General features: G+C 38.6%; 1 protein-coding gene and 1 long non-coding RNA gene across 8 annotated transcripts in view; one reads left to right on the top strand and one right to left on the bottom strand.

Moving 5' to 3' along the window:
- LOC120299983 (ATP-binding cassette sub-family A member 5-like) overlaps positions 1 to 7056 on the bottom strand; it is an 82970-nt gene extending 75914 nt beyond the window's left edge. The window contains exons 1-2 of one of the 7 annotated variants that reach the window (XM_039325397.1): positions 6750 to 7056; positions 243 to 355 (exon numbers count right to left, since the gene is read on the bottom strand). In XM_039325397.1, the coding sequence (XP_039181331.1) occupies positions 243 to 347 (105 nt within the window). In that variant the 5' untranslated portion in view covers positions 348 to 355; positions 6750 to 7056. The other 6 variants (XM_039325395.1, XM_039325394.1, XM_039325393.1 and 3 more) reach the window with 6 other exon arrangements.
- Positions 7057 to 12114: 5058 nt separating this feature from the next.
- LOC120300033 overlaps positions 12115 to 23415 on the top strand; it is a 50351-nt gene continuing 39050 nt past the window's right edge. Inside the window, exon 1 of the long non-coding RNA XR_005554530.1 lies at positions 12115 to 12410. This is a non-coding gene — a long non-coding RNA (uncharacterized LOC120300033). The remainder of the gene's footprint in view (positions 12411 to 23415) is intronic.

The following is a 23415-nucleotide window of genomic DNA, read 5'->3' as shown; positions in this document are numbered from 1 at the left end:
CATAGAAGCCTAAGAATAATTCTGATGTAACAATTTAAAACAGAGCTCAAATCAATAAACAAAATGATTTATTTATTTAGCTAATTTATATCACTGCCCATCTCACAAACAAGTGACTCTGGACAGCATAATTAAAACTAAAATAAATATCTAAAACCATTATCATTAACAATTATTTAAAAGCATCCAAAAGATTAATCTTTTAACTTCTTCAAATCTTAGAAAACTGCAGATCAACTGACCTGAACACTACTCTTCTTGGTTCTCCATTTAATTAAGCAATTCTTATAAAAAAGAGCTCTTGTCTGTCGCCACACTCCTTTTTGTCTTGAAGCTTCTGTAGACATTTTTGCATCTGAAAAAGCAAACAATTACATGCATCTTTTAAATGTATGCCCCTTTAAATCAATTGTTTTAACCATAGTATCGTTCACTGTACTTATATTACTGATCAGTATGTTAAATGGATACATTTCTGTGAAATTATATATATGTTTCACCATCTAAAAACAAATCCTGCATAAACAACTATAAATTCTCTTTAAGTGATATCAAGTAGGTACAGGATGGTAAGCCAAATGCTACTCAAGTAAATTTTAGGAAGTCTGACCTGCAGATGTATTGCTGCTCTAAATACATTACAAGCAATCCTCGACTTATGACCATTCATTTCAAAGTTACAATAGTAACTTATGGCTGATCCTTGCACTTACACTTAAGTATTGCAGTGTCCCCAGAGTCACATGATCAAAATTCAGATGCTCGGCAAACTAGCATTGATATTGCAACAGTTGCCGCATCCTGGGGTCATGTGATCGCCATCTGTGACCTATTGGGGGGGGACTTCTGAATATCAGAGTGAACGGAAAAAGCCAGATTTGCTTAATGACTGCATTTATTCACCTTAAAGCTGTGGCAAAAAAGGATGTAAAATCAGGCATGACTTATTTAACAACCAGATCACTTTCCAGTCCCACTTGTGACTGTAAGTCGAACACTACCTGCATCCTCTTCTTAATCGCAAATACAATAAAGCAGTAGTTTAACATGTACTGGTTTATATGCACATGCTACTCATTTTCAGTTTCTATTATTAAAATTGAATTTGTCCAAATCCTAAACTATGATTAATATGACCGATTAACTCTTTTTAAAAATCCAAATTACATAACTCATCGTGGTTTTGAACAATTTTCTGAAGTTCCTCATGGCAAAAGTTTTCTATTTTGCTCTTAAACTATTATTAGTATGCATTTTCATTTTATTAAGCACAATTTCATACTTGTTTTTTGTAATAGCAATAGCAATAATGTTAGATTAAAATACAATCTGGTACTTTTTTTCTTTTTTGCTGTTGTGCAATTGAGTGTGGGTGTGCGCACTAGCCAGTTTCAACTGGTAGCATTGCAACATTAAGCATAAAGGGTAATATTCAAATGCAAAGTATTGAAATCAGAATATTTCTATTATATAATAAAAATAGGGTTTACAAATTAAATACATTTTATTGCATTATTATTCTGCAACTCATGCTGCTCAAATTATGTTCATATTTCCTTGATAAGACTACCTTCTTGAAACACTGGATGGAAGAATCAGAATTTACCACCTGAATGAACATTTACAGTTTAAAGGAATAACACACTTTAAAAAACCTTATTTTTTACAGATTCAAACACTTCTACAATATTTTCAGACTGGATTTTAGAATCAGATTTTACAAAGAAAGAATTTTGGTCACCTTGTAGGATAATCTCCAGGAAAACGGGGTGGGTAGTTGTAGGGAATGAGTCCCCACTGATATTCCTGGATTTGTGTGTCTTCTAATATGATTTACCATGGTGTCATTTTAGAGTACATGAATGGTCTGGTTTATATACAGTAGTTCAGCTCTTATCTCTTAAATTACTATACTGGCCATCATCTACCAAATTCTATATTATATAATATCTATATGAACCTGCTGGAACTGATCCTTTGCAGGTCTGAAACTATTTGTCAGCTTTATATTGATGATATTCAGCTTCATTATGTACAACCATAGATTCATAGATATTCATGTAGATCTACATCCATTCTCAAATGTTAAGATTATTGAAGCGGATTACATTGCAAAAACACACAATCTAATCTAGCAGACTTTCTTTCTCTGTTAGAATCTACTACCAAATTATTCATTTGACAAGGTTAAAGGGTTTTCTACTGAAAATACTAAGGGATAATGGCTCTTTTCTTAGTACTGTGCAAAATAATAAATACTAATATTTTTGAAGGGTATCTCTTTTTGAGATAGAAATGATTGATTACAGCTTTTTAAAACTGTACTATACTGAAATAAAAGCATTCAATCATGTATCTTTATTAAATAAAGATGGACAGCAATGGCACTAAGCATGAAGTAACATACTGTATGAAGCCTGCTAGAAATAAACTGAATGTTACGAGACATGTAAATTAACACTGAAACTTGGCCTGATGGTGTTGTACTGTTGTGCCTGCCTGATATTCAAAAATATTTTTTTTACTTCATTACTGTATGTTTTAAAAATAAAAAAACAAACTAAAAATATCTATTTCAGGACATTTCAAATACCAATTAATCACAAAATCTGAAATTGTGAAAGGGTAATAGATACAGGATTTAATCTGAAGGTAAAGGTGGAAAGAATTTTTTCAAAAATTGTGGAAATATATAACTAATTTTTAAAATGCAGAGAAATTTCACCAAATTACTTGAAAACCCTGAATTTCGCACAGTGAATTTCATATCTACTGCTTCACAGAGCTATTGACATCTCTGGTGAAGATTCTCCTCTCCTCTCCACATTTAATGTTCCAGTTCCTAAGAAAGCAGCAAGTGGAAGTTTACCTCAGAAGCTAGGAACAATGACTCATGGAGGGCCCCTGCACTAAGCTTCTGTTTTTGCTCTTCCAGTACCATTCCAAAGCAATGCTTGTTGAAAAGAATACCAAAGGGACAACATGTAATGATTGCAAAAAGAAAAAATAGCATCTCACCCATATAAAATAGCTCCCCCCCAAAAAAAAGAAAAACATTTACTGTACCCAAACTAATTGTTCCAGGTTTAGCATGCCTGTATTTTTCCACCGGTCTTACATCAAAATCAAGCTCCAAATTCCCCCACAGACTTTAAGCAAATAAACAGAGTCATTCTGAAGACTGGAAAAAAGGCCAGTAAGACAAATCTTATGAAAAATTGTGCAATAACCTAGAAGTAGATCTAAAATTAGTCTACCAATAGGACTGAATTAAGAAATGCTTACAGTATAGCATTGCATCTAGCCGTGTCTCTTATATCTTAGTCCAAATAATAAATTGTTGTAAGTGATCCACTCCTAACAAAGATTACTTAAATTTCAACTGGGTTAAATTCTTTTTAAGTATGCATAAACATGCAGGCAGCCTTCATTATCAGGTGTAAGCTGAGAAGAGGGTCATACTTCTATAATAATCCAGTCAAAGTAAAATATCTATGAAATGCTACATGTAAATAGGCATAGATTAAAACAAAATAGTTCTGATGTTCAATTTAGTATTTGTTTTTAGAGGAATGCTAAATTTAGTACTTGTTTTTAAAAATGTGTTTTGGTAATTACACTATGAGAGAGCTCCATAGATTGTAAAACATATTTACTTCAATAAACACTCTCTACTGGCAAGTCCTCTTGTTAATTCTGTGAGTAGTCTATAGAGAGCTGAATTTATACAAGGTTCTGCCCTATTTGCACTACTGAGATGATATACAACAGGGCATATTATAAGCACTTTTCCCTCATAGCACCTCCCAATTACAGAGAAAATGCTTGTACAGAAAGCATTTATACACTTAAATTCAAATCCTGAAAAATGTATTGGCACAATATGGTAATGTACTATGATAGAAAAGAATCCTCCCTCCCTCCCTCTCCCTCTCTCTCTCTCCCTTTCCCTCCCTCCCTCATCAGAGAGAAAGGTAAACAGGCAGTGACAGCATATCTGCATACCAGTTCTACTTAAAGATGACACAACTTATAGGAATAATTTAGTCATTTTCAATTCAAGCTCTGAGCAGAAATGCTTATCAGAACCAGTGATCCATTGCACATCTGTTTTTACTGCATTGAACAGAGCTTAGTCCTGGTTACATAAAAATAATTATTTAGATTTATGATTACCCAATCCAAAAGTTTCTGGGTGGCTTTACAACATTGGAGTATACAATTAAAGTAGATAAAAACATGACAGGGAACCATAACAATCAAGAAGCATCACAGGAGATCCAATAAACATATTAACCCAGACATGGTAACAGACCAGGTCTTAAGGGCCTTGCAAGAACACTAGGAGAATGGGCACCATATGTACCTTGGGAGAGGAGGATGCTGAGGTCATATATGGCATTGCAACCATCACACCTAAAAGGTATGTGTTATTTACCAAGATTATAGAACCCAATTATTAGAATCTAGCTTGTAGTATCATGAAGTCTAATGAGACACAGCTTAGCTTAATATCCTTCTTTATATCATATCTAACCAGATACTAACCAGATATCACCTGCTGGTATAATCTACATGAAAAGACAGTAACTGTGAATCCAGTCATACAACGTATTTATAAGAAATTTGCTCTTCCTACTTCATTTCTGTTTCCATTTGGCATTATGCAACCTAGCACTGGCTTCTTTTAAAATCTGTAGAACATTCCAAAAATTTAGAAATTATAAGTGCCAAATAACAATGATAATCTTACTGCCTTTTACAATAATTCTTAAAGGCTTGTGGCATAAACCTTCATGGAGTAGAATACACTTCATTAGATAAATGAATTCTAATTGCACATAATTGTAGTGATGTGGAGGGATACATTACAGGTAATCCTTGACTTACAACCACAATGGAGTTCATAATCTCTGTTGCTAAGCAAGACAGTTATTAAGGGAGTTGTGCTCCATTTTACAATGCTTTTGCCACTGTTAGGTGAATCATTTGGTTATTAAGTGATCTGGCTTCCCCCAACTGACTTGTTCGTCAGAAGCTAGCTGTGAAGTTTGCAAATGATGATCATGTGACCCTGGGATAGTGTAACTGTCAAAAATACATACCAGCTGTCTAGTGTAACTGTCAAACATACATGCCAGCTGATCACGTGACCACCAGGATGCTGCAACAATTTTAAATGTAAAAATTGGTCATAAGTCACTTTTCAGTGCCATTGTAACTTTGGTCACTAAATGAATGTTTGTTAATCAAGGACTACTTGTATTATATATACAATTCAATTGCCAGCTATTTAGTTGGTGCTAGCCTTCATTCACATCAAGTTCTCTTATTGTTTTATGCTTTTCATCTCTTTTCTTCAGGTAGGCAGTTAAGTTAAAAATAAATCTGTATTTTAATTTCTTTTTAAGAATGTTAAATGTCTTAGTGAACATTTTACTATATTAACTTACAATGTTTTCTGCTCTTCCAGTACAGTTCTAAGCAGTGTTTTGGGTATAAGAAAGTGTAGCATAGTTTAAAATCTGATTTTCTATTGGGGAAAAGGGATGGAGACAGCTAATTTTTCTTCTAGTCTTTCTCCCAGTTTCTTAATTATGTAACAAACTCTTTACAAACTCCCATAGAGTTTCCAAATATTTGCATCTTTCAATTAACTATTCTGAAAATTAACCATAAATAGTAATTGATCATCAAATTAACAAGTTGGCCTTTCCCTGACTACAATTAAGTACAGGCCCCCTTTCTTCTCCATAATCTGTGCAATTATATATTTGATAATTGCTGCAATTTTATCTTAATTGCTGGTGATTTGTTCAGAATAGCCTTAGAATTTATTGGAAATGAAACATAAACTCATTTTGTACATATCAACAGAAATCCCACATCATCTCATAATCAACAATGCTACACTAACAGATATTTGTTATTCAGGTTTTTCATTCTTTGGATCTAAATAATCGCTTTTCTCTTTTGACTTCCCCACCTCTACAGTATACATCACACAGTCGCTAGGAATGCAATACCACTTTTACATATAAAACACAGCATTAATGATGCTCTGAGAGGAATAGAGAATCAAGAAAAGAGAATGGAATGAGAAAAGCACCCTACATCTCACCCATAAAGCCCCACTTAGAAAGGCACAGTCTGAGATCTACACCGCGATCAAAAGACAGCTGGCCACATAAATACCACAGCACGAGCTGCGTTGTGGGTCAACAGGCAGGGACATCTGATACCGGCAGCTCTCGCTGATTAGCTCCTCAATAATTGACACGCCGGCTAAAACACTCGCGGCCAAAGAAAGCCAGCTGTCCTCCTCCTTTCTCCCAGAAGCGAAGCGGGCTTAGATGCCCTCAGGAGCCGCCCCCTCGTCCTGTTCCCTACAACCGAGGAGCCGGCCATCCAAAACTGAAGCCGGAGAGCCGAGCCCAAAGAGGGATCGGGAAAGCCTCCCATTCCTAGCCTACCCACCGCCTCTGCTTCCTTCCCCCTCGCCGTGCCGCATCTCTCCCGCCTTACACCGCACCGTTAACTCCCACCTCTGCTCCTCTCCCAAGCCATCTCTTTTGCTTTCTCCTCACGCCCGTCTCCCCTTCTCCGCCCTCTTCCCCCCTTCTGCTCTCCGGGGGCCGCCTCGCGCAGCCCCGCTGCAACGCGCGCCTGCCCGGGGCAAGAAAGAGCCGCAGTCCCCAGCCTCCCGCACCCCTCCCCCCACCCCGTCTTCACCACATAGCCAACTTCACCTCAAGCCCGCCTAGCCAGAGCTGAGCTGTATTAAAGGGGGAAGGCGGGCGCGTCCTCGTCAACCCAGGCCTTTCGGCGCCCGCGAAACCAAAAAGGCCGAGCTGCCTTAAACGCCTCTCGGGAGGGGCGCCTTCGTTACTCTCCGCGCAACTGTTGGCAGCGGGATTGCAGAAGCTACGACTTCCCTTCCCTCCAGGGAGCCGCCGCTCCCGTCCCTCTCGCTTTGTTTGGTTTGCGGAGGAGAGCGGAGGAGGGAGCGTTGCCAATGGCGGGAGCAAGTTTCCGCCAGCAGAGCCAGTCTCTCTCTCTCTCTCTCTCCCCCGCCTTCCAACCCTGGAATAGCTAAATGCCGGCAAAAAGAAGGAATGTTAAGGCAATAAACATATTTGCGGAATGGCGCGTGCACACCTAGTGCTAACTATGCCATTATTCTAGCCTGTGCCATAAGACAAGAGCTTTGTTCACAAGGTGGTTTCTTTACATCCACAGTCACGTTCAGCCCCTTCTTCCCAACTCTTGCCCAATATGCCGGAATGTTCTGCACCGCGAAAAATTCAAAAATAATAAAGAGGGTGGCCCGGAAAACGTTTCTCCTTCACAAGATACGAGGCATCGGAAGTTGAACGTGTGTACGCAGAAGAGATTCAGCAGAAGGCAGGATTTAATTACTCGATGCAGATGCTCTATGCCTACCAAAAACAAAGTCCCGTCGACTTCTCTGGAACCTGCTCTCCCAAGGGAGTGAGAAGAAAAATTACAGCCTTAAAAGGATACATCACGAGCCCTTCTGATCTGTGCATATGGAAGTAAACTGATTGGTTATTCCTAAATGAGGATGGAGGATTTGTAAACAGATTACAGTATATGCATTACTGCATGTTTGAATTCCTGGCAATCTTGGATTCACCGGGAAGCAAGTTCAGTTCTGCCACATCTGACAAGTCACAGGTTTTCCACCTTTGCTTTGTAACTAACCAATAAAGTACAATATAATAAGTGACAAAAACACCTTGAAGCAAAAATTTCTACAGTGATGGCTTCCTGGTCTCTTTCCCTGGAAAGGGTAGTAGGAAATTACAGGTAGTCCTTGATTTACTATCACAATTGAGTCCAAAATGTCTTACTAAGCAACACAGTTATTAAGTGAATTTTGCCCCATATTAGGGCCTTTCTTGCCACAGTTGATAAGTGAATTGCTGCAGTTGTTAAGTTAGTTAACATGATTATTAAGCGAATCTGGCTTCCCCATTGACTTTGCTTGCAGAAGGTAAGAAAAATTGATCACATGACCCCAGGATACTGCAACCATTATAAATACATTCATAAATACTTAATTTTGATCACATGACCATGGGGATGCTGCAACAGTCATTAAGTGTGAAAAATGGTCACGTTGTTAGGAATAAAATTTTAGAATAAAAAGTAAAGTTAAGTGACACGTACTCTGTAAAATTTCTACACGCAGACAGAAAGATTTCTACACAAAATTTCTACACGTAGACTGCAAGATTTCCACACAATTTCTACATGTACACGTACCTTGTAAGAGTTCTGCACGTAGGCTATAGGATTTCCACACTGAGCTATAAGATTTCGTGATAAAGTACATATAAGGGAATAGATGAAGCAAAATAGTAAGGGGCATGGATAATGTATTTTGTTTAGGCGATCCTGATAAGATTGTAACCTCAGAAGGGGCCAAGGCGTCGGGATAGAATGTATATAATGTGTGTTTTCGCTGTGACTAGGTGTGGCTCAAATATTTATTTGGAGTCCACCACGCTTTGCAAACCGTTATAGCCAATAAATCTCTGTCTAATTTCAACTTGCTGTTTGGTGTTATTCAGTGGGCTAGAATTTCTACCAACAGTTTTGGCGCCCAACGTGGGGCTCGAGACCGGGATCGTTTGTCTGCACCAGATCCAGAAGGTGATGTGGAAGGCATGCCCTGTCGATTTCGACAGTCTATCTCATTTTGTTGGTAAAGGAGCAGCAACGCTTTCCTCGGCGAACCAATAGAGTTGCTATTAGACAGAGATATGAATTGAACCCGTGTGTGTGTTGCTGGCTTCCGGGAACTGGGCAACTCAGTGCACGGACCTAGGTAAGTGTTCTGGGGTGGCCAGTATACACTGCCTAGGCAGTCGGTGGGAAGACTGGGTAGGCCTGTGTGAATTTGAGACAGTGTGTCTGTGACATCCCAAATATCCACTTAGCGAAAGTGGACCTCTGATATGCGAGTGCATATCTAGGGGGATCAGGGGGAACGAATTAAGGAATTTATGTGAAGTCTCAATTAGAATACACAGGACGGTAAACCAGTATGGGCAACACAGGGAGTACTCCAGGAAAGAAGTGTTTGAGAAAAATAAGAAGGAACCCCAAGTTAAATATAGATAAAGAAAGTCCATTAGGGATTTTATTGAGTAATTGGGGAAAACCTCCGTATAATGAAATAGTTAATAAGCTAGACATAACCAAGGAAGATATGGTTAATTTGTGTTGTTTTGTCTGGTGGGAAGATGAAAAAGTAGAGTGGCCTAGATTAGGAACAAATGACTATTTTGCTTGTCAGAATTTATATGAGTATGTGTCAAGGAAAACATGTAAATCATTAGTCAATGAGTTAGACTATGCTTTAATTTGGAACTCAGGTAAATGGGTCACCTTGACTATGAGTGGCCCTAGCCCTCATAAAGTAACCTCAATATATTTACAAGAAGAAGAGAAGAATGAAATAGAGCAGTGGTAGTCAACCTGGTCCCTACCGCCCACTAGTGGGCGTTCCAGCTTTTTTGGTGGGCGGTAGGGGTTCAATCGAGCTGTTTAAATTTTTGGATCCATTGAGCCCTCCGATCGGCTCACAGAGCTTTCCAGCAGGCGCGGGGTGTTAGCCTCAGCTGTGCGACCCCCCACGGAGCTCTCGGAGGCCAGAGAGCCTTGCTGAAGTGCGCCATCATTGCGAGGCTCCCGTCAACTTTCTCGACGATCCGGATCGCAGCAGAGGCTGCGCAATGAGATAAAACTGCAAGTGCCTCATTTTCGGCTTCGGGGGGGTGGGGGGAATTAAAGGCACAACGAACAACAAGCTTCCTCTTAGAGCCCCTCATGGCTGGGAAAGCCCAGCCGAAATACAAGCGGCCGCGAATTTTGGTGCGGCCGCCATTTTGAGAGCCGCACAGAGCCCTCAGTCATAGAGATTTCAGGCATCTCTGACAAAAACCAGGCTCTCTCTTCATCCTGCTGTGACAGGCACGGATTGGGGGCAAACCAGACTCCACTGGGCATTCCCTCAATACCAAGGTAGAGGCCATAAAGGCTTTCTCTTCATTCCTGCTTGCCCAGGACTTAAATTGGACATGGAAAAACGATTTGAAGATATTTTGAAATTGAAGGTGTATGACTGGATGAAAAATCCTTTTACCATAAATATTGAAGAGGCTGATATAACTTTCCAAGAAGAACTGTTAGAAATTAGATATGATGAAGAAAGTAAACATAAATTTGAAAGTGGTGGATATGAAAACCTATGGCAAAGTAAAAAAATGCCTGCCTTATATCCAAATATATGGAAAATGATATTCAGTTTATTGATACCTTTCCCTACCACATATCTTGTGGAATCAGGCTTTAGTGCTGTTAATCATATTATGACCAAAGAAAGAAACCACCTGAATATTTCCGAAAGAGGAGACCTTCGTTTGTTCCTTACAAAAATTGAGCCAGATATCCAGTATTTAGTTTCGCAGCATCAGCCTCAGGGATCTCATTAATAATTTAATTAATTAAATGTAATTTCATCAGACTTCCTGTTTCTACAGTGGGGCAAAAAAGTATTTAGTCAGCTACAAATTGTGCAAGTTCTCCCACTTAAAAAGATGAGAGAGGCCTGTAATTGTCATCATAGGTAGACCTCAACTATGAGAGACAAAACGAGAAAACAAATCCAGACAATCACATTGTCTGATTTGGAAAGAATTTATTTGCAAATTATGGTGGAAAATAAGTATGTGGTCACCTGCAAACAAGCAAGATTTCTGGCTCTCACAGACCTGTAACTTCTTCTTTAAGAGGCTCCTCTGTCCTCCACTCATTATCTGTATTAATGGCACCTGTTTGAACTTGTTATCTGTATAAAAGACACCTGTCCACAACCTCAGTCACACTCCAAACTCCACTATGGTGAAGACCAAAGAGCTGTCAAAGGACACCAGAAACAAAATTGTAGACCTGCACCAGGCTGGGAAGACTGAATCTGCAATAGGCAAGCAGCTTGGTGTGAAGAAATCAACTGTGGGAGCAATAATTAGAAAATGGAAGACATACAAGACCACTGATAATCTCCCTCAATCTGAGGCTCCACGCAAGATCTCACCCCGTGGGGTCAACATGATCACAAGAACGGTGAGCAAAAATCCCAGAACCACACAGGGGGACCTAGTGAATGAACTGCAGAGAGCTGGGACCAACGTAACAAAGGCAACCATCAGTAACACACTACGCTGCCAGGGACTCAGATCCTGCAGTGCCAGAAGTGTCCCCCTGCTTAAGCGAGTACATGTCCGGGCCTGTCTGAAGTTTGCTAGAGAGCATTTGGATGATCCAGAAGAGGATTGGGAGAATGTCATATGGTCAGATGAAACCAAAGTAGAACTGTTTGGTAGAAACACAACTCGTCGTGTTTGGTAAGTAATTATTATTATATGCTTTAACTTGCTATAACTATGCTTTATAAATTTTATAAAGTAAAGTTATTTCCCTACTTTATAAATCACCATTACTGTGGAACCGGTGGGCGGTTAGAAAATTTTACTACTAACAGAGATACAAAAGTGGGTGGTAGGTATAAAAAGGTTGACTACCCCTGGGTTAAATCATTTACAAATCTAAACAAATCAATTCAAAGTCATTTCTATTGGTTAATGGTTAAATAGGTGTATTCCAGTTCTTCTCATATTTCATTTAAAAAAAAATAACCTTATTTCTTACTGCAAGAATGGGTATTAAATTTCACATCCAGCTCACCTTCCTCAAACTAGAATTCTAAGCAGAAAAAAAAGTTTAAAAGATCAGATCCCCCTTTTCTTTTCTGTCTTTCTCGCTCTTAAAGCAACACAGCCGGCTGGGGGTGGGGGGGGAAAGAGACAGGAAAAGAAGAAGAAATTATGCAACAATTTCACCACTAACAAAATAGTTTTCTCTTCACATGCATTTTCCATTTCACTTTTACAGTAATAACAAAAAAAATCTTCAGTTTACTGTTTCTTTCACAGTCTGGGATGGGGGAGAAACTCTCTCTCACACACACACACACAGGATCAGCATAGTCACAAATTTACTTCCATTCAAACTGCTTGTATAAACACTTTCACATACAGATATTTCATTTCATACTTTCTCCTGGCAAACAAATAACTATTATTATAATTTTAAGGAACTGTTCAAAAGCCAATGAGCTCCTTTCCTCTCCCAATTTCCTTTGCTCTTAGAGCTTGCCTATTAACTTTCTTGCAAAATGAGACATCCGGCCGTTATTTGTTTCACAACAGTGAAAACTCTCCTGTAGCCATACCTTTCAGAAACACGTCTTCTAAAACCCTCATGTAGTGTTTGGATTACTTCACGTGTTATGGCTTTATTCAACACCTGTTATCCATCAGGTAATATCCATTTTCCTTCTGTATTCTTTTCCTTTTGTTTTATTACTTGGTTTATTGTGGCAACCATCATTTTATTCTGTTGCCTAAATTTCTCTACATATACCTTTGCACATATACCTTTTGTGCTACCTTTAACAAGTCATCCATCCCTCCAATTTTTGTAATTTCTTACTTATATCTGGCCAGGATTTTACCACAAATTGTATTTTAACCAGAGGAGTATTTGCTGGGTCATCTGGATCAGTTCCAGAATACTTCCTCATTTCGTCTTTCAGTCTTTGGAGGAATGTAGCTGGAGATTCTTCTTTTTCCTGTTCTATCATTAAAGCTTTACTCATGTTCTGTGCTTTTGGGACAGCTTCTTTTATTCCTCTTATTAATAATACTCTCATATCTTCCATGTTTTGTCTATCTGCAGCATTATTATTATCACAATTTGGTCTTACTACAGGAAACTTTACATCTGCCAAAATTGCCCCCTGTGCTTGGGGATTATGTTCCCTAGTCCAGACCAAATGAGCTGCTCTTTGAATTAACTGTCTTTCTTCTGCTGTAAATAACGTGCTCTGTATCACTCCTAATTCATCCCATGTGTATATGTTTGCTCCTAACAACAGATCCAGTTGCTCTGCTACCCCTATTGGATCTTCTATCATGCTTTTCATTTCTTTCTTAAAGGCACGTAATTCAGATGCCTTTAAAGGATCATGTACAAAACTGATACGAGCCTGTCCTTGGCCATCTACTCCATTGGGTACTTCCCTTAAAGGAAAAGCCTGTAGTGGTTTATCCTTAAAGGGAAAATTCTTTATATCTTTCTTCAATTGTTCCAATTCTTTTACTAATACCTTATAGGGTCCACCTCTCACAGCTCCCTGGGCTTGTGTCACAGGAGCTGGTAGGGGTGGTGGAATAGGTATTTGTACATTTGTTGGTTGTGGTAGATTAGGATTATAAAGTGGGGGTAAATATTTCATGGATTTTTCATCATCTTCTTCTTCCTCTATTTCAGGGGTAGTCAACCTTTTTATACCTACCGCCCACTTTTGTATCTCTGTTAGTAGTAAAATTTTCTAACCGCCCACCGGTTCCACAGTAATGGTGATTTATAAAGTAGGGAAATAACTTTACTTTATAAAATTTATAAAGCAGAGTTATAGCAAGTTAAAGCATATAATAATAATTACTTACCAAACACGACGAGTTGTGTTTCTACCAAACAGTTCTACTTTGGTTTCATCTGACCATATGACATTCTCCCAATCCTCTTCTGGATCATCCAAATGCTCTCTAGCAAACTTCAGACGGGCCCGGACATGTACTGGCTTAAGCAGGGGGACACTTCTGGCACTGCAGGATCTGAGTCCCTGGCAGCGTAGTGTGTTACTGATGGTTGCCTTTGTTACGTTGGTCCCAGCTCTCTGCAGGTCATTCACTAGGTCCCCCTGTGTGGTTCTGGGATTTTTGCTCACCGTTCTTGTGATCATGTTGACCCCAAGGGGTGAGATCTTGCGTGGAGCCCCAGATCGAGGGAGATTATCAGTGGTCTTGTATGTCTTCCATTTTCTAATTATTGCTCCCACAGTTGATTTCTTCACACCAAGCTGCTTGCCTATTGCAGATTCAGTATTCCCAGCCTGGTGCAGGTCTACAATTTTGTTTCTGGTGTCCTTTGACAGCTCTTTGGTCTTCACCATAGTGGAGTTTGGAGTGTGACTGAGGTTGATAACACAAGTTCAAACAGGTGCCATTAATACAGGTAATGAGTGGAGGACAGAGGAGCCTCTTAAAGAAGAAGTTACAGGTCTGTGAGAGCCAGAAATCTTGCTTGTTTGCAGGTGACCACATACTTATTTTCCACCATAATTTGCAAATAAATTCTTTCCAAATCAGACAATGTGATTGTCTGGATTTGTTTTCTCGTTTTGTCTCTCATAGTTGAGGTCTACCTATGATGACAATTACAGGCCTCTCTCATCTTTTTAAGTGGGAGAACTTGCACAATTGGTAGCTGACTAAATACTTTTTTGCCCCACTGTAGAAACAGGAAGTCTGATGAAATTACATTTAATTAATTAAATTATTAATGAGATCCCTGAGGCTGATGCTGCGAAACTAAATACTGGATATCTGGCTCAATTTTTGTAAGGAACAAACGAAGGTCTCCTCTTTCGGAAATATTCAGGCGGTTTCTTTCTTTGGTCATAATATGATTAACAGCACTAAAGCCTGATTCCACAAGATATGAGGTAGGGAAAGGTATCAATAAACTGAATATCATTTTCCACATATTTGGATATAAGGCAGGCATTTTTTTTACTTTGCCATAGGTTTTCATATCCACCACTTTCAAATTTATGTTTACTTTCTTCATCATATCTAATTTCTAACAGTTCTTCTTGGCAAGTTATATCAGCCTCTTCAATATTTGCGGTAAAAGGATTTTTCATCCAGTCATACACCTTCAATTTCAAAATATCTTCAAATCGTTTTTCCATGTCCAATTTAAGTCCTGGGCAAGCAGGAATGAAGAGAAAGCCTTTATGGCCTCTACCCTGGTATTGAGGGAATGCCCAGTGGAGTCTGGTTTGTCCCCGATCCGTGCCTGTCACAGCAGGATGAAGAGAGAGCCTGGTTTTTGTCAGAGATGCCTGAAATCTCTATGACTGAGGGCTCTGTGCGGCTCTCAAAATGGCGGCCGCACCAAACATTAGCGGCCGCTTGTATTTCGGCTGGGCTTTCCCAGCCATGAGGGGCTCTAAGAGGAAGCTTGTTGTTCGTTGTGCCTTTAATTCCCCCCACCCCCCCGAAGCCGAAAATGAGGCACTTGCAGTTTTATCTCATTGCGCAGCCTCTGCTGCGATCCGGATCGTCGAGAAAGTTGACGGGAGCCTCGCAATGATGGCGCACTTCAGCAAGGCTCTCTGGCCTCCGAGAGCTCCGTGGGGGGTCGCACAGCTGAGGCTAACACCCCGCGCCTGCTGGAAAGCTCTGTGAGCCGATCGGAGGGCTCAATGGATCCAAAAATTTAAACAGCTCGATTGAACCCCTACCGCCCACCAAAAAAGCTGGAACGCCCACTAGTGGGCGGTAGGGACCAGGTTGACTACCACTGCTCTAAAAGATATTCCTTCAATCCAATTAGTCCAGGAAGAACAACGAGAAGCCTTTATAAAATATCACAGTTTAGAAGAAGATTAATATAAAATATAATTAATATAAATTAATATAAAATGTGAATATTTGTCCCTGGCTGTATATCTCTCCCTCTCTAGGGAGTGATATAGAAGAGCAACAGAAGCAGAAGGATGTGAAGCCTGCATTACCAATGCCACCAAAGGGGTGTATATTTCAATCTATATGTCAATTAAATAAAACACAATATTCAGTTTGTAAGGGAAGAGACAAAAAGATACAATGCTATGATCCATCGATGCCAACATATTTGAATTTTAGTATATATGTGGGTTTAGCTAAAGTAGGAGCAAGACAGAGCCCTGAAGGTGAAGGAAGATTAATATACGTCAATTCTACAAAAATATTAGAAAAGGGGACAGAAAAAGCTTTGATACAATTTGATGCATGCACAGTAATAAGTTTATCTTATCTCGCCACAAAGTATGGAGACTCTAGTTGGATCTCAGCCTATAAACAAAATCATAAATATATATGTCCCACCAATTTGAACTTTGCAAATGGAAACCTCAATCAATGGTTACCCTGTGCAGGATCTATTAAATGTTCAGGGTGGAGTTGTGTGTGTGATTACACTGGAGGAGGTTATCCAGGATGTAATGGTATTACTAAATTTAAAAGAGTATATGGTACTAATATGATGGAGCTGGAAATCACTAAAAACCATCCTGATATAGTAAGTTATGGATTTGGGATAGATGGAACAGGAACAGATCCATCAACTTATATTACTATAAAGAAAGAAAAGATATATGCAGGAGAAGAAAAAACCATTGGATGGTCAGTTTATAATACTTTAAGACAATTGGAAAAGAAAATAGGTATCAGTGAAAAAGCAAGTAACTTGTTTATGGATGTGGCCGAAGAGATAGCCAAAACCTTGACCATTAAAAATTGCTTTGTATGTGGAGGAACTAATATGGGACAACAATGGCCTTGGGAAGCATTAGAAGCAGACCCAGTGATATTCCACAACATGACTAAACAACGAAATATCACAGGGCGATCTGGAAATGACCAACAGATTATATGGACCCTAAGTACTAATTTAGTAGGGAAAAACTGTTTCAAATGAAGTGGAATAAAAAAGGTTGGAGATTTGATATGTTTAGGATACTAGAATGATAAATATGAGCAATGGACAAGTGTAGGGAATCAAAGTAAACCAGAAAAGTTTAACTTCACTAGATGGGGGACATATTTAAATAAAACAGATGACAGTACATGGATAGCCCCAAATAATATGTATTGGATTTGTGGTAACCAAGCCTATGAAAGTTTACCTAGTAATTGGGGTGGATCATGTATTTTAGGATGGATCAAACCATCTTTCTTTTTATTACCCCTAAGAACTAAACAGACTTTGGGGATTCCTGTTTATGATCATTTAAATCGCTATAAAAGATCTATTGACTCAGATATACCATGTAATGTTGAAACAATGAGAGGAAATGAATGGACACCAGAGAAGATTGTATGTGTTTATGGGCCTGCTACATGGGCTGAAGATGGATCATGGGGATATAGAACCCCCATTTATATGTTAAACAGAATAATAAGATTGCAAGCTGTATTAGAACTAGCTGGAAGAAAAATAGATACTGCTTTAAATATTTTAGCAAAAACTACTGATAAGCTTAGAGTGGCTGTGTATCAAAATAGATTAGCATTAGATTATATATTAGCTAAAGAAAGAGGTGTGTGTGGAAAGTTCAACTTAACAAATTGTTGCCTACAAATAGATGAAACAGGTGCAGTGGTGAAGCAATTAACCACTGAAATGAGACAACTTGTACATGTTCCAGTCCAAACTTGGAATGGTCTTTTAGATGAAGGGGGATTTTTGGGAGGAATCTTTCGCAATTGGAAACAAGCATTATTCATGGTGGGCATAATACTATTAGGACTAATGTGTTTGCCCTGCCTAATTCCTATGATTAAAAATTTAGTCCATACAACTGTAACAAGTATAATGGATGGCATCAAACAGGAGAAAAAGATACAGGCACTGTTAGCCTTTAAGGAAATCAAACACAAAGTAGACATAATAGAGAATAATCACAAAGAAGAGATTGAAATGAATTTAAGAAGATTCTAAAATTTTATTAAGTATGAAAAGAAAAAGGGTGGATCTGTTAGGAATAAAATTTTAGAATAAAAAGTAAAGTTAAGTGACACGTACTCTGTAAAATTTCTACACGCAGACAGAAAGATTTCTACACAAAATTTCTACACGTAGACTGCAAGATTTCCACACAATTTCTACATGTACACGTACCTTGTAAGAGTTCTGCATGTAGGCTATAGGATTTCCACACTGAGCTATAAGATTTCATGATAAAGTACATATAAGGGAATTGATGAAGCAAAATAGTAAGGGGCATGGATAATGTATTTTGTTTAGGCGATCCTGATAAGATTGTAACCTCAGAGGAGGGGCCAAGGCATCGGGATAGAATGTATATAATGTGTGTTTTCGCTGTGACTAGGTGTGGCTCAAATATTTATTTGGAGTCCACCACGCTTTGCAAACCGTTGTAGCCAATAAATCTCTGTCTAATTTCAACTTGCTCTTTGGTGTTATTCAGTGGGCTAGAATTTCTACCAACAACGTCACTTATTTTCAGTGTTGCAACTTTGAACAGTCATTAAAGGAAAGGTTGTAAGAGGAGGACTATCTGTTACAGTGCATGTTTTTAATATTTTACCTGTAATATTTTATCTTCTATGAGGGAGATGGATGGTTTTAAAATTTGATAAAATAAAAATAAAGGATATACTTACTAAATTAATATTTACCTTAGGTTTTTTTTAAATATGCTTTTCTTTTTTGTGATGTAGGGGGGAAAGGCCCTGAAAATTAAAATGTGGTTCTAGGATTGACTAATTCTGTGAAATGAAGTCCAAATATATGAATTGCACTCAGACTGGGAAAGACTAAATAACATACCACAATCTAGAAATATCTCTCAAGTATACAACCATAGTGTGAAGAAATTTCAATCTCATATAGGCCAAATATCATATTTTAGTAATACAATCAAACATTGCATTAATATGATAGCTGTTTTGACTGTCTACTATTTTTCAAATATTATTTATAAAATTATTTTCAAATAATAAAAATTATTAACTCTAATTTAACTTTTTACATTTTTACCACATCCATTTTATATAACTCAACACCTTTTTATCGTTCAGTAATTCAGTCTTTCATCAGACACTCAGAAATAATTTAAGTGGGATACAGAGTAACTTTCTGAAACTAATTAAATCTTTAAAATGTCTTGTAAATGATAAAAGTAACTATGTGTACTTTTTGTAAGTTCCATCCAAGCTCATTTTATTTGACTTCTGTTATTGTTTCCTTCTCTTTTTCACTTATTTTATTCTAATCCATTTTAATATTTTGTTTATTTTATTATATTTATTTAAAAATTCCTGCAGTATAAGTAAGCAAAAACAAGAGACACAGAACCAGCTCTATAACTTTAAAACCATCAGAAGCAGCAAAACAACCAAACGTTAATTACCTTCTTACCTCAAAAATTTCAACTGTAGATTTAATTGCTTGGAATTCTATAAGCAGATTCAAACTGCATCAAAATACCAAACTCCCTTCACAGTGAGGGTGACATATTCCTGTGGAGTGATGACTTCCAAGAAAATATTGCCTGCAGCAAGCACACTGCAAATTTTGACACTAATATTTGGTTCTATACCTCCAATGAGATTCTAGCTGATGAGTTAAATAATACTTCCTGAACACTCTTCAGATTTTTTTTGGCTAAACATTGTCTGTTAACTGCTTAGAGTAGACTATAATAGCCTTGTCTGAGCAATTAGCAATTATCTCTGTAAAACTTAATGATTTGAAGAAAGTGTTTGATGCCTACATAGGATGGTTACCAGAGATACAGAAAGCAAATTACTCTCAGTGAGCCTTTATGCTGATTATCCCACCAATTGATTAGCAGTCTGAAAATAGCAAATCTTCTGGTCCTTCAAGCCCAGACAGTAAAATGGATTCTCTCCTCATATATCAACGTAATCAGTTAGTTCTGTCTGTTTTAATAACATGAATGGAGGAAGGGAGGCTCCCAGAGGCTCTGTTTGTTTTTCCTTGTGCCAGCTCTTTTCAGTGCCATCGTCATGCCATCAATTTTGTTTATATTAACTGGCTTCCCACTATGAATGAAAATTGGAGTTTTTTTTCAGCAATTTAATCATTTGTTGATTAAAATGAGTAACTTTTCCCACACATTTAGCATTATCTTCATTTGGATGTTTCCCATCAAAAGGTGAAACCTATTTTAAATAATATTTCAATAGAAAAAACTCTTTCCACAGAACCAGTCGCTGGTGCACAAAAGGTTGGGGACCTCTGTCTTAGATCTTGAAGGTGGCACAGTGGTTAGAATGTAGTTGTTGTTGTTAATTGCGAAGTCGTGTCTGACCCCATGGACAACGTTCCTCCAGGGCTTCCTGTCCTCTACCATCTTCTGGAGTCCATTTAAGTTCATGTAGTACTGAACTTAATGTAGTACTGCAGGCTAATTCTGCTGACTGGAGTTTGACAGTTCAAGCCTCACCAGCTCAAGGATGATTCAGCCTTCCATCCTTCAGAGATCAGTAAAATGAGGGCCCAGAATATTGGGCGCAATATGCTGACTCTGTAAACTGCTTAGGGGGAGAGCTGTAAAGCACTGTGAAGCAGTATATAAGTCTTAAGTGCTATTGCTATTGCTATCTAGTTTTAGGAATATTACTATTCCAATTTTTCTTAGATCACTACCATCTTCTCAAAGAATTATTAAGCCTTTAAAATACTTGCAGAATTTGTTTATAATTAATTTAATTCTACTGTTTTTTTTTCTTTTTTTAAGGTTGTTATACCTGACACCAATTTCACCTCTATAATTTGACTGAGGTGCTACTTATGCTTTTCAGTTAGTGTCAAGGATTTCTTAATAAGGTCCAGATTTCATTTAGTAATGGGCTAAAAGTTGACAGAATTCAGTAAAAGTATATCAGTACAACTTTGCTTTATGAAAGCTCATAACTGCTCTCAAATGATTGACAAGTTTGCATTTTCATAATCCCCATATTTATAGAATTTTTGTTATAGAGCTAAATGTTTTCTTTCCCCAGTCAGATGCCTATAGAATCATCCTGCGCTTCTTTTAGGTAATCATACTTCTTTATTGCAAGAACCAGTAATCTCACTTCAGCCTCAGGAATTTGCAGAATTGTTACTTTACAAAATAATAACACACCTGTGAGCCTTACTATATCCATCTTGTTACATCTGTCACTAATCCATCAAAGCGTGAAAAACACATATTCTTAAATGTGATTGATGACATGAAGAACTATGATAAGCTCAGACAGTTAGTTACACTTGTGCTGAGCAGATAAATTAAACTATCTAGCCAGGTTGTTCCGGCATTCTCCATGGTTTGGTTCATCTTCTGATTTTGTTTTCTCAGGAACTTCAAAAAGAGGCCTCATACTTTTTTTTGTATGTGGAGTTTTTGAGCTTTACACTTAAAATTTTCAGCCCTGAATTGTTTCATTTTCTCAGACATTTTCACCATTTTTTACACAATAATGTTTGTTATAAAACCAAACACTGAAAAATGAAAACAATTCTTCAAAATTATAATTAATCATGACCAGGCAATATTGGCTCATAGAGTGCACCATTATTTCTTTTCACTTTTTTATGTGAATTTCTAAAGTCTTTTCATGGTGCCTCCTAAAATTTGGCATTCATAGAACTTGCACTACTGTTCAGAGAGAGCAATTGGACACAGTTTTATTTGATCCTTACAGCAGAAGCTAAGACCCTGAAACCTGATTATATGCATTATTTAAAATACATACACACACACAATAGAAGAACACCCCCACAACATGAATAAATGTGATGATACCTCCTGCCTACCAGACATCTGGAAACTAGCCCTAATCAACAAACGAGTCCTAGCCACGAAAACTGACATCGGACCCAGAACAACAGAGTACACCACCTCCATTCACTCTCACCAGACCCAAACCCAAGCCCAAACCCATCCCTCAGACAAAATGCAACCACCATCCAGAAGCCAAACCACGATGACATCACCAGCTGCTGCACCTCCCTCCAACCCCCACACAAAGCAAATGGACACATGCCATGAACACAGAGCTAGACCGCAAACTCGGAGCCAAGCCAAAGCCTGGTATGTCACATCACAGCCTTCTGCTCTGGACATCACACCACAGAACTCAGGAGGTTACAACGCTAAAGCTCAGGATGTTACAACACAGCCAACCACCCAGGATGTTGCAACACAGAACTCAGGATATCACTACACTAGATCTCAGGATGTCATCACACAGCCCATTACCCAGGTCGTTACAACACAAAAGACTAATGGGCACACAGCCAGCACTTCAGTTACTCAGGGTGTTATGAAACAGCTGAACAAACCACAAACAATAACTCCAACACAGCCAACCAACCCACCTACAGCAATTAAGCCAGCACTATACACACACACACCAATATTTATAGAGAGACGGCAGCTCCAATCACACTTTGCTCGCACAAGCACAAAGCCAAAGATCCCAGCCTGAAGATGACGAGTGGGACCTCGTCAAAACATCGCCAAGATACTCTCAATCTTACACGGGAAAAGACCCGAATACGCCAAGACCTGCATACCTGTACCCGTGAAAATCTACGAATATATACATACATGCATATATATATATATATATATATATATATATATATATATATTCAATAATATATATATATATTATCAACAATCAAACTAAATCCCCCCACTGGAACGAGAGCCAGTACTGCCGGGAGAGGGTGGAACATAACTTTAACAATACCCCCTGAGGTCGACGGAAATGTGAACAAAAGTGCTCGAGAGAACGACGGAAGAAATCTTTACTCCGATTCCCCCTCCCACCTATCAGCTGTTCAGCAGGGAATGCTAGCACAGTCTAGGAACCACGCGCAGACGTCTATGGAACCCGTTTGAATCACCTTGTTAGAAACGGTCTCTCAGCCCTGAAGATGTTGGGGAGTTTTCCCAACGAAAGCTTGGCAACCTTTTAATATAGTAAAATACTTTAATTAAAGTATTTTAACTTTAAACTCTCCTGGTGAACGCGCTTTATTCATTCCATTTATATATATATATATATATATATATATATATGTATATCTGAGGTTTTCGCTTATTCTTTGGTTGTTCGGGTTTTCTCCCGCGTAAAATTGGAAGTGTCTTGGCGACGTTTCGACGAAGTCCCATTCGTCATCTTCAGGCTGGTGTTTTCAGCTTCGTGCTTTGAGCAGCAATGTGTGGTCTTAGCTGTTTCTTCCTTTTAACTGCCAGTGGGGGTATGAACTGATTGGGTGGGAGCTTGGCTGTGTTCTGATTGGGTGGAGGTGTGTTCTGAATGGTTAGGGGCTTGGCTGTGCTCTGATTGGCTGGGGGAGTGTTCTGTTTGGTTGTGCTCAGGTTAGTCTGAGTTGCAGAGGGGTTTAAGATTTTGGGCTGCCTTGCTATTTTTTGGCTTCGCGTTCGTGGTCGTGCTTCCTCTTCATGGAGGGTGTCAGTTTGCTTCATGTATGGATTGGAGGGGTTTAAAGTGGCTAATGATGCAGCTGTGGTCTGGCTTCTGGTTTGTGGTCGTGCCTCGTCATCGGTGTGGCTTTGGGTTTGTTTTTTGCGTGGATGTGTGGTGGTGACTTCCTGTGTGGTTTTTGTGAGTGTGGGTCTGGTATCATTTTTTGTGTTAGGGAGTC

Source organism: Crotalus tigris, unplaced genomic scaffold (genome assembly GCF_016545835.1).
Source record: "Crotalus tigris isolate CLP2741 ecotype Arizona unplaced genomic scaffold, ASM1654583v1 scf7180000024337.5909745, whole genome shotgun sequence".
Classification (NCBI taxonomy): domain Eukaryota; kingdom Metazoa; phylum Chordata; class Lepidosauria; order Squamata; family Viperidae; genus Crotalus; species Crotalus tigris.
Note: the sequence above shows the minus strand (reverse complement) of the source record. Positions and strands in the feature narration are given on the sequence as shown.